Genomic DNA, 11638 nt, shown 5'->3' with positions numbered 1-11638 from the left:
CCAGATCCTCCTTCCTTCAGCTGACTTGCTACTAGCCCCAGAATTTATCTTTGGACCTCCCCTTCCCACCAACTCAAGACACTCAGCAGTTAACTTGAACTCCTCCACATCTACAGTCTCTAGGAAATTTCTCATCTCTGTGAGGATGTTGAATGAATAAAAATTTGTACGCACTAAGGCGTATATGCGAAAGAACTGTTAATGTATTTTGTTACTCTCCTGGAGGTAATTATAATAGCCCTTTAATGTATGAAAACCTTTACAATTTACAAAGCTCTTTGTATTGATTACTTTGCTGCCCCTCAAAAACTTTATTGAGGTAAGTAGATAAGGCACCTCTCAGAGAGATTATGCGATATGCCCAAAGCCACACAGCACAACTGAAAAGACTTTGCTATATAAGGAAATATTCACAAGTTCCAAGGATTAGGGCATCGCTCTTCGGGGGGATCACTTTTCGTCCAGCTAAGGGTGAAACCGAGGTCTTCTTGCAGCTAATGTGCGACAAATGGATTTCGAAGATAGGATTTCTCAGGGAGATGATAAGAAAGGTGATGGGGGGGCGTGGCGAGGCCGCTGTAACCGGACCCAGGCCTCGGCCCTGGTGGTCTGTCGGAGGCCGACCCCAGAGTGCCCAGGTCCTGGCGGGCGCCGCCGGAGAAGTCAAAGGTTACTGGGAGGATGACTTGGCCCGCAGAGGCGGACGGGAGGAAGACTTTGAGCCCAGGCCGTGAAACAAGGTCCGGAGGCCCGGAGGCCACAGGAATAAGCGACGAGTACCCAGAGAGCCAAATCCAGTGCCCTCCCGGCACCTGGGGGACGGTAGGATGATGGGGTGCGGCCATGGGAGCACGCCCCCTGCTGGGCAAAGCCGCCAAAGGTCCGGCTGCCGACTCTCAGAGCCCCTCCGCCCGGAAAGCGGTCCCCCCTGCCGGCCTCGCCGCTTCACTGCACTCGGGGCCCCGCAGCCGCAGCCTCGCCCCGTCCCGACGCGGGTTGGGCACCCGGGGAGCGTTGGGCACACAAGGTACGCACGTGGGTGCAGGCCCCGGGCTGCCACTGGGGGGCGCCACTACGTGCTGCGCCCCGCTTCACTCCGTTGGGGCCTTGGACACCGAACTGAGCACCACCCGGCAGGGCAGGGGGCGAGGGGCGGCGAGAAACGAACGCCCCGGAGTGGGGGCGGGCTGGCGCCCGGCTCCCCGTGCACCACGACCTTTCTTCGAGTCCCCGCCGCGGGCTCCGCGGCTCCCGTGACCCTCACCTCAGCCTGGCTGCGCGACGAGGCGCGGCAGCTCCGGCTCCGTCCTTGGAGGGTGTGGAAGGGTGGGTTTGGGGCCGGGGGCGGGTCTGGGGGCGGACCCGGAGGCGGGGCTGTCTCTGCGGCAGGGCCCAGCTCGGCTTCCCCCGGTCTCTCTCTGTCTCTCCTCCTCCCTCCTGCTCCGGGCGGAGCCCGGCATGGGGGGGTCGGCGCCCGGCAGGCCAGGTACGGCGATGTAGAAATTGGGGAGGTTTGGTGCGGGGAGGTGGGATGGGGGGAGAAGGGGCAGTGAGGATTGGCGGGGCGAAAAACGGAGAAACCCTGGGTAGCAGGACAAGGAGAAGGGGAGGGTGCCCAGGAACCTGGGGCCCTTGGTTGAAGAGGGCGATGAAGCCGGCCAGGTTTGGAACAAACAGGGAAAGGAGAAGCCGGCAGTGAGGAGGGGCGCCTAGGAGGAGAGGTGAGGCTTGAAGGCGCAAAGGAGAATGTGTTTGGGGGAAGGGAAACCAAAGCAGGTATGGAGGCCGCAGCTCAGAAGGTAGCTATGGGGCCAGACTGGAGGCCTCTGGGTGGGATTGAGGGCAGGGACTGGACGAGGGAAGCCGGGAGCCTCCCGGATCCTGGAGGAGGAAGAAGGTGATTTGGGCCATCAGAGAGGGAGGCGGAGACCGTGGCGGAGGGGCCGGGGCGCAGGAATAGGGGTGGACCAGACGAAAGGCTGGAAAGAAAGGTGGAAAGGGGAACGGCTGCAGGCAGTGGAGATAGATGGGTGGATGGTATTGTAGATGCCCAACTCAGAGTGCCCCCACCCTTTCTCCAGCGTCCCAACCCTGCCCTCATTACAACCCCCCAGCCTCTGGGCCCTAGACTGGGTGGGAGTCTGACTGTCCCCCGTTCCCTTGCGGGATGTAATATACACAACTAGGCCGGGGTTATAACTCCTTGTCTGTAGGTATGTCCAGTTCTGAGGAGCTGCTGTGTGTTTCTGGAGGCCTGTGTGTGCTGTGGGTGTGTCGGGGGGTGTTTATGTCTGTGTCTGCCTGCTCCTCGGTGCTGTTTACCTATGCTGATCTGTGTCTGGTCCTCTGTAGATGCGGGTCTGTGGCCCTGTGGCTTATATGTCTGAATGTGTGTGTGGCTGTGGGCTTGCTGTGCATTTGGGGGGCCTGACTGTGGTGGATCAGAGTGTATTTACAGGATGGGAATCTGTGTTAGTCTGATCTCTCCAGAGTGTATTTGTGGCTCTGAACACCTTTGTCAGGGTGTGTGACTGTGTACACATGTCTGTCTCTGTCTGTCTGTGAGTCCCAGAGGTGGAGTTGGGTTTTCTGTGCCTCCATCTGTTCTCTCTCTGAGGACCCGAGTCACATCTCTGCTCCTTTTTCTCTTTCTCTCACTCATTCTTGCCCCTACCCCCACCCCACATCTTTCTTTTTTCCTTTTCATCCTCCATCAAGTGGATCCGGGACCCAGGGAGGGCCACCCCCCGGGCCTGGTGGCACTGAGCAAGGCCCCCCAGCCCCCACCTCCCTCCCCACGACGACATGAACCTTCTCTACCGAAAAACCAAGCTGGAGTGGAGGCAGCACAAGGAGGAGGAGGCCAAGAGGAGGTGAGTCTGCGTCCTGGGTTGCCCCTTCGCCTGTCTCACCTCTTCTTCCCCCGGAATGAGCCATATCCCTCTTCCCTTCCCGGGTCTCACAGCCTGGTGATCAGTCTGATCTCAGAGTCTGTGCTCAGTACAGAACTGCTGGAGTTGCACACACCCCGTCTTCACCCTGCTCCTGGCTCCAGCCCCTGTCTTGGCCACTTAGGGTTCTTCCAGCTCAGGAGCACCCTGCTGACTCGTCCCCATCCCTGGAGGCCCGAGTCACTCCTCCCTGACTCACCTCTGGCCTGTGGTCTTCTCCTCTCTGTCAATGTGGGGCGGGCACCTGCTCCCCCTGTCACCTGACCTTGGAAGGGGCAGGCCCTGCTGTCCTTACAGTCCAGGCATGAGGTCATTGGAGGGGCACCAGAGAGGACCCATTTGGCCCCCTCACAGCCTCCTCTGCTGGGGGAGGTGAGTTGCCAAGTGACGGGTTATGTATGTGTGGTAGGGGACTGCAGGTGGGCTCTGCAGGTAAGCCAGGTCTAGGGACCCTTCCTGCTCACCAGCTCTCTTTGCCCTCCCAGGGATCTGGGGCTGGCCTGGCTCCCCACTCTTCACCCCCACTGACTGCACAGCCTCTTGGAGCCTGAGTCAGAGCCCCTTTCCCTGCTCCCTTTTCCCTCCTTGTAACTGTGGAGTTTAATTCTTGTTGTTAATTAGATTAATCAGAGCTATCACTGCAGTGATCTCTCCCTAATGAAGGGTTAGTAGACAGGGCCTTAATGAGAGCCCACCCCACAGCAGCTTTCCCCACTTGCCTGCCAGCTGCCCCCCGTTCACTCACACAGAAGCTCAGGGACAGTGAAAGGGAATGGGGGTGAGCCTGGGAGGGTGACAGAGAGAGGACAGCATGAGGGAGAGGAGAGAGAGAGGAAGGGAGAAAAAGCGTTGGTTGGGGGAGGCTGCTCTGAGGATGCGGCAGCACAGCCCTGGTCTGAGAAAGAAGGTGCTGTGCAGGTGTGGAGCATAGGGCGCAGTAGCTGGACTGGAGGGGAGGCCAGAGGGCAGGTGTGGGCCTGCGTGAGAGGGACAAGGAGCAGCACTGTGGCGACAGGTTATGTGTCTGGCAGGGCTGTGCTACCTGGGGCTGCATCTCTCTACCTATGCATGAAGCCGTCCACACGTGTGTGGGAGGTGACCAGGCTGGGACCAGCAAGCTCCAGGGATGCGCCCCTGCACACATACTCAGCCCTCCTCTCATTCCTGTGCCCGCCCCCATTTCCTTGCCTTTTTCAAAGCTTAGGGGTTTTGCCTGAAGCTTCTTCAGTGCCCTGGGCCTTCAGGCTCCCCCATCGCCACCCTGGATCCTTTTCCTTCCCCCTGGGAGGCCACAGGGTTGCAAATCCCTCCTAGGGTGGCCGACGGGGAGGCCCAAACCTGAGGCCCCATCTCTGCTCCATCTTGGCCTTCTCTTCCCAGCTCCAGTAAAGAGGTGGCTCCCACAGGCCCGGCAGGGTCCGGGGCTGGCGCGGGGCCCGGGGTCCGTGTGCGGGACATCGCCTCGCTGCGCCGCTCCCTCAGGATGGGCTTCATGACAATGCCAGCCTCCCAGGAGCACACCCCCCACCCCTGCCGCAGTGCCATGGCCCCGCGCTCCCTCTCCTGCCACTCAGTGGGCAGCATGGACAGTGTGGGGGTTGGGCCTGGGGGTGGCAGCGGGGGTCTTGCAGAGGACAGCAGTGCTCGAAGACCTCCAGTGAAGCCTCGGAGACACCCCAGCACCAAGCTCAGCATGGCAGGGTCGGGGGCAGAGACCCCTCCCAGCAAGAAGGCAGGTGAGGCACCCTTCCGCCTCCCCAGGGGGGAGCTGGGAGCTGGGAGCATCTATTCTATAGCCGGGGAGGTCTGCTGGGAGGGTTCATTCAGGGAAGAACCAAGGAAATGGAAGGTTCCATTCTTACAGGGAGTGGGGGTTTGTTTTTGCAGGGAAAGCTCCCTGGAAAGTCCATTCGTGGGAAAAAGGGTGGCCTTGGAGGGACCGGAGGGAAGGGGAGAGTTCTGAGTGGGAGCTGCAGACTCTGGGGAATTCACTGGAAGGGCTGTGGACCGGCTGGTGGAAGGGGAACCTACTGAGCTCTAAGCTGGGGGAAGTGGGGAATAAAGAGGCAGACGTGTCCTTCCTTCCATCTGGGTCCAGGGGCTAGAAGGGGTCTCCCCTCTCCTTCCCCCACTAAGTGCTGGGTTTATTTTCTCTCTCCTGTCCTGCCCAGGCTCGCAGAAACCAGCCCCCGAGGGCCGGGAGGCCAGCCGGAAGGTCCCTCCACAGAAGCCCAGACGAAGCCCCAACACCCAGCTGTCTGTCTCCTTCGACGAGTCCTGCCCCCTGGCCCCCTCTTCTCGAGGGGGGAACCTACCCCTTCAGCGCCTGGGTAGGGGGTCCTGCGTAGCTGGGGACCCTGAGGTGGGTGCCCAAGAGGAAGAGCCTGTATACATTGAGATGGTGGGGGATGTCTTCAGGGGAGGAGGGCGAAGTGGAAGGGGCCTAACTGGGCCCCCTCTTGGGGGTGGGGGCCCGACCCCTCCAGCTGGTGCTGACTCAGACTCAGAAGAGAGTGAGGCCATATATGAGGAGATGAAGTACCCACTGCCTGAGGAGGCAGGGGAAGGCCGGGCTGATGGGGGCCCTCCATTGACAGCAACCTCCTCATTACACCAGCCTCATGCCCCTCAGCCCCACACCCACCGCCGTCCAGCTTCAGCCCTCCCTAGCTGGAGGGACGGGACGCCCACCAAGACCACCCCTTGCGAAATCCCCCCGCCCTTCCCCAACCTCCTCCAGCACCGTCCTCCCCTCCTGGCCTTCCCCCAAGCCAAGTCCACTTCCCGAACCCCTGGCAATGGAGTCTCCAGGCTACCAGTCCTCTGCCACTCCAAGGAGCCAGCTGGCTCCACCCCAGCTCCCCAAGTGCCTGCCCGGGAGCGGGAGACGCCTCCCCCACCACCACCTCTGCCTCCTGCTGCCAACCTGTTGCTGCTGGGACCCTCAGGCAGGGCCAGGAGCCACTCAACACCGTTGCCACCCCAGGGCTCTGGCCAGCCCCGGGGAGAACGGGAGCTCCCCAATTCCCACAGCATGATCTGCCCCAAGGTGGCCGGGGTCCCAGCAGCCCCTCCTGTCCCGGCTGCCTTGCTCCCTGGTCCCTCCAAGGACAAGGCTGTGTCTTACACCATGGTATACTCGGCAGTCAAAGTGACCACGCACTCTGTCCTGCCTGCCGGTCCACCCCTGGGTGCTGGGGAGCCAAAGACAGAGAAGGAGATCTCAGTCCTCCATGGGATGCTGTGCACCAGCTCAAGGTCTCCCATGACCGGGAAGTCCAGCCCCCACAGCGCGGCCATGGGCACAGCAGCTGGGGTCCTGCACCACCGTGGCTGCCTGGCCTCCCCCCACAGCCTTCCAGACTCAACTGCAAGTCCCCTGACCCCACTCTGGACCTACCCAGCTGCAGCAGCTGGGCTCAAGAGACCCCCTGCCTATGAGAGCCTTAAGGCTGGAGGGGTGCTGAATAAGGGCTGTGGAATGGGGGCCCCAGACCCCATGGTCAAGATCCAGCTGCAAGAGCAAGGGACCGATGGGGGTGCCTTTGCCAGCATCTCCTGTGCCCACGTCATCACCAGTGCAGGGACACCAGAGGAGGAAGAAGAAATGGGTGCCACGACATTTGGGTCAGGCTGGGCTCTGCAGAGGAAGGTCCTGTATGGAGGGAGGAAGGCAAAAGAGCTGGACAGTGAGTGAGGGGTGGGAGTGTGGGGGTGGGGAGCTGGGTATGCCTGTGATGGTTTGGGGGGAGGTGTTGGAAAGGTTATTTGGAAACCACAGCCCATCGTCTTAAACAGGGAAGTTTCCTGGGAGACAGGATACAGGCACACAGCAGACTAAAGGGATGGGGTCTCCGCATGTGCTGGAGGGGGGAGAAGATCTGCCATGGGGAGGGGTAGAATCTGGCCCCAGAGCAGCCTCCTCCTTCTGCCCCATGCCACTCTATTCCCTGTCCTTCCCTTTGCTGGGCAGCAGGGATGTGTATTTGTGAGTGTTCGCACACTAGGAGCTAAACACAGCTGCCTCCCAGCTGTTGCCATGGCAACCCATCCGGACCAGAGGGAGGGGGGCCCCTACCGTTGCCTGGCAACGCAATGCTCTGCCAGATCTACTCTCAAAGATGAGCTTAGTTCACATGCAGCCCTTCCCCCAAAGCCTCCCCACTTCCCGGCTCAGGATTTGGGGTATTCCCCACCTCCTGGGGAACAACGCTCCTGGTCTCTGTTTTAGGAGTGGTCATTCTGGTCCTATCTGGGGCTGGAAGGGCTCTGCAGCTAAAGCTGGGATCGGGGAGACACCTTTGACCAGAGAAAAGGGTTTAGCAGCAGCAAATAGCTGATTCTCAGCCCAGGGGTGGTACCAATGGGTAAGAAGGAAGGTGGCAGTACGGGGATCTCGTGTGTGTGTGTGTGTGTTGGGAATACATGAAGTAGGATCACTCGCTTCTCGTGTGTGTGTGTGTGTGTGCTGCAAGGAGCAGTTCCTTGTGGTCCACCCATGCCAAGGTGTTGCCAAGGTGTATGTAGCTGGGGGGACAGCAAGACACCTGCAACACTCAGTTACTGAGCTCTCCTTGTCATCCCAGCAGAGATCGAAGACAGTGCCCGGGCCTGGAATGGCAGTGCCGAGGGTCCAGGCAAGGTGGAGCGTGAGGACAGGGGCCCTATGGCATCAGGAATCCCAGTGAGGAGCCAGGGGGCAGAGGGACTGCTGGCCAGGATCCACCACGGAGGGGATCGTGGAGGAAGCCGCACGGCGCTACCCATACCCTGCCAGACCTTCCCTGCCTGCCACCGCAACGGAGGTGACACCCTGCCCATCCATGCACACAAATGACACCTGTACACGGATGGGGCTGGCTGGGGGGCATCGCCCAGGGTCCAGGGCCTGGGCCCTACATACTAATCCCACATCTCTGCTTCTGTCCTCTGACAAGGCAGGGTAGCCTGCATGAGGCTCTTAGGGAACTGCGGGAGGGGGACGTGGAGCCCCTGCCCACCCCACCCCTCACTCCTTCTTCTGCCTCAGACTTCACTGGAGGCTACCGCCTGGGGCGTTCGGCCTCCACCTCTGGAGTCCGGCAGGCCGCGCTCTACATGCCCCGGCCCTGCAGCCAGCCTCGGGATGCCCCAAGCCAGGTGAGGAGGAAGAGATTGTGTTTTAATTGTGAAGGAGCAGGCCGGGAAGAAGGCCTGGGTGAGGCCCCACACAGACTAAGAGGAACCCGATCAGGAGAGGGGGTTGGAGGAGGACCCTCGAAAGGGGCTACGTGAATGGAAGAGATCAGGCCCTCCACCAGCCCTCCATGGGTGGCTGTGCATCTAAAAAAAGGCGCGCCCTCTGGGTGAACCAATTAGAAAACTATATCCTACTGGGAAGACCAGATTTTAGAAGGCGCCTGTTCCTCAGGTTGAGGCAGGCCTAGCCTGGCACCAAGGTGCACAGCCAGGCAAAGGGAGCAAGGGCTGGATTTCTGCTCCCATCCCATCCCATCCCATCCCATCCCACACCTCCCTCCCCCAGCCAGCGGGAAAGGACAGTGGCCCTGGGGGACAGGTATTGATCTCTGCGTAGGGCGGTAGGGTAGGGCAGGCCCGATCACTGAGGTCCTTGACCCTCCTTATGCCTTTCTCCCCCGTCGGCCGGCGGCGGGAGGAAGGGGCACAGATGCCCCCTGCACTGCCCCTGCCACCCCAGCCCGCCCGCGAGCGCGACGGCAAGCTACTGGAGGTGATCGAGCGCAAGCGCTGCGTGTGCAAGGAGATCAAGGCGCGCCACCGCCCCGACCGAGGCCTCTGCAAGCAGGAGAGCATGCCCATCCTCCCCAGCTGGCGGCGGGGGCCTGAGCCCCGCAAGTCCGGCACCCCGCCCTGCCGCCGGCAGCACACTGTCCTCTGGGACACTGCCATCTGAGGAGGCGGGCGTCCAGGGCACCTGGACTGGGGAATGGGGCGGGGTTGCCTGACTCTCCGGGGAACTTACCTTGAATGAGGGACACTTGAAGGAGCAGGTGAGAGCAAGCCAGGGAGAACCCCTACCGGAGCCTCCCTCACCCCCCACCCCAGAAAGGGCTTCTGCCAGGCCCATCAGCCATGGGGCGCCAGCAGCACCCCCTGAAATTGGGAGAGGCCTAGGAGTGTTTGCTTGAGGTTGGAAAGGAGGCCCTGGCTCTCTCCCCATCAAGCGAGGTGGAGCCTTCCTCCTGAGACAGGAAAGGCCAAGCCAGAGGTCACCGTGGGGGAGAAGGGGAGGGCTGGAGAGGAGGGAGGTGGATTAAGTGAAGGAGAGGGACTAGAGAGTCAGATAGAGGGATTCCTTATAGAGGTGGGAATGGGGAGGGGATATTTATTTTGTTATTTATTTCAGTCCAGAGAGGGCAATTCTGGGCCCTTCTGACCCACTCTTGAACAGAGAGTGGGGACTGGTGGGCCAGTAAAAGAAACTAGTTGGCACTCTCCCCAATGCCTAAAAGCCCCACCATCCATGCCCACCCCAAAGCTACGGATTGGTCTGGAGCAGGGAGCAGTGCAGAAGAAGGGAGGGGCTCTGAGGGCCACAGCCTCATTTACAGTATTTACATGTCTTCAGAATTTGGTAGTGAGCGTGGCCTGCTCTGAAACAGGCCTCTCATTTAGCTCTGGGGTGAGGGTCTAGCTCCAGGAATGGGTGGGATGATGGGGAAGGAGGGAAATTTTAGTGGGTGGGGGGCAGGCAGGGTATTTATTTAAATTAAAAAAAATCAGAAGAGACGTCAGGAATTTTTTTTTAATTCCTTTCTTTTCAGAATAATATATTAAAAGACTAATGATCCTAGAACTGGCTTCTAATTAATGTGCTCCGCCTTTCTTAAACCTGTTTCTTTTCTCTCTTGCCCTTGGTTGGTGGGATTGGAGGTGGTACAGGGGGGTTGAATGGCTGTGGCAAACAGGGAGAGGTGGAGTTGGAGGTAAATCTCAGGAATGCCACCATGCAGTGACTCGGCAAGCACTGATTGAGCATCTGATGTGTATTTGGCAATGCACCTGCACAGAAGGAATATTCAGACTGAAGCCCACCCTCAAGCAGCTAATAGTCTACTCAGAGAGATGTGACAGCTGAGCCGACACTAGAGAGAGGGAGAGGGCTGGAATCATCTGGAAGGCTTCCTGGAAAGTGAGCCTAAAAGGACGGGTAAGGCTTGGATGAGCCCGATGGGGAGGAGGGAGCATCCCAAGGTCACAGTATGATTGTCTACAGAACAGTAGAAGATGGGGGTGGGGGTCAGGAAACCTGTTTAAGTAATGCAGAGGGCCATGAATCAGCTGTGATGGAGCTGGTTCAGAAAGATGGACCTCAAAACAAGATGCTGGTCTCAGGAAAGAATCCACGGAGGAGGATAAATAGGGTGTTCCGGAGAACAGAGGGTGAGGGACAGTTTGCAAGATGCAGCTGGAAGAAAACATCCTCAGGATCGGGATGAACTTGCTGAATTGTGCACCCTTGAAGCCCAGGCTTGGGAGTTGTGACTGGGAAGTGATCACCTTGACAGAGCAAGGAAAGCGGGGTTGAGGGAAGAAAGTTGAATTTCAAGTAATGGGGAATATTCAGGTTTGTTACCAGCTAGAACAGAGTTTATAGTCTGTCCTCTGTATCTATGAGTTCAATTTGTTTATTTTTACATTTCACATGTAAGTGAGATCATACAGTATTTGTCTTTCTCTGACTTATTTCACACAGCATAATACCCTCAAGGTCCATCCGTGGCAGGATTGTCACAAATGGCAGGATTTCCTATGGCTTTTTAATAATTAGTTAGAAAATTAATGGAGGGAAATATCCCACTTATAAGGGCAACAAAATTCATTAAATATGTAGGAGTAACTTTAAGAAAAAATGTATAGGATCTATATTTGGTCAGTCAGTAAAACTAAAGCTTTTTTTTTTTTTAAACCAGGAAGACTTGAATAAGCAGAGTAATAACTTGTTCTTAGGTAAGAAGACCATAATATAAAAGATGTCAAGTTTTCCCTAAATCCATAAATTCAATGCAGTTTCTAAATCCCAAAAGGATAATTTGGGAAACTTGACAAATAGTTCAAAGTTCATTCAGAATGACAATGAGAAAAACCAGAACATCCTGAAACAGATGAGTAGTGGGGAACCAGGCTTACCAAATATTAAAAATTGAAGTAAAAGCACAGTGTACTCGGATTGGCACAGGACTGGGTCATCCCTCAGGATAGAGTCCAGAAAGAACCGAAATACACGTGGGAATTTAGCATGTATATGATAAAGGTGATATTTTAATGGTGGGGAAAAGATTATTCAGTAATGCTTTCTTCAACAATTAGCTAGTCAGGGGAGAGTATGGGAAGCTGGATTTCGATTTCATTCATTATACCAAAAGATTTCAGTGTGAAAGCAAAACATTAACAGAGAAAAGTAGGCAAACATTCTTACAACCTGGGATGGAGGAGTCTTTTCTAAAAGGACACAAAAATCAGAAACAAACTAAAAGACTTAAGTTTGATCACATTCACAACTAAAACTTCCATATGGCAAAGTCAAACTACAACCATTGAACTGGTAAGATACTTCTGAGACATTTGAAAAAGATTGATACAATATATAAGAAAGATTAGTGAGTTGATAAGGAAAGAACAACCCAAACAAATGTGAATAAAGGCCATGAAGTCATCAAAGAAAC

The 11638-nt window shown here is 57.1% G+C and overlaps 1 protein-coding gene across 2 annotated transcripts; it reads left to right on the top strand.

Annotated features, from left to right (window-relative positions):
- The first annotated feature begins 1351 nt into the window (after positions 1-1351).
- NYAP1 (neuronal tyrosine phosphorylated phosphoinositide-3-kinase adaptor 1) lies at positions 1352-9774 on the top strand. Of its 2 annotated transcripts, none has more exons than XM_036904626.2 (7): positions 1352-1486; positions 2719-2873; positions 4332-4687; positions 5123-6640; positions 7538-7756; positions 7981-8090; positions 8620-9774. In XM_036904626.2, exons 2-7 carry the CDS (start codon positions 2806-2808, stop codon positions 8863-8865), a joined length of 2517 nt encoding a protein of 838 aa, XP_036760521.2. In that variant the 5' UTR covers positions 1352-1486; positions 2719-2805; the 3' UTR covers positions 8866-9774. The 2 variants fall into 2 exon arrangements, with proteins under 2 accessions (XP_036760521.2, XP_036760522.2); XM_036904627.2 differs by having other exon boundaries at positions 7541-7756; positions 8620-9773.
- Positions 9775-11638: the final 1864 nt, after the last annotated feature.

This window comes from Manis pentadactyla, chromosome 10, assembly GCF_030020395.1.
Source record: "Manis pentadactyla isolate mManPen7 chromosome 10, mManPen7.hap1, whole genome shotgun sequence".
Classification (NCBI taxonomy): domain Eukaryota; kingdom Metazoa; phylum Chordata; class Mammalia; order Pholidota; family Manidae; genus Manis; species Manis pentadactyla.
Note: the sequence above shows the minus strand (reverse complement) of the source record. Positions and strands in the feature narration are given on the sequence as shown.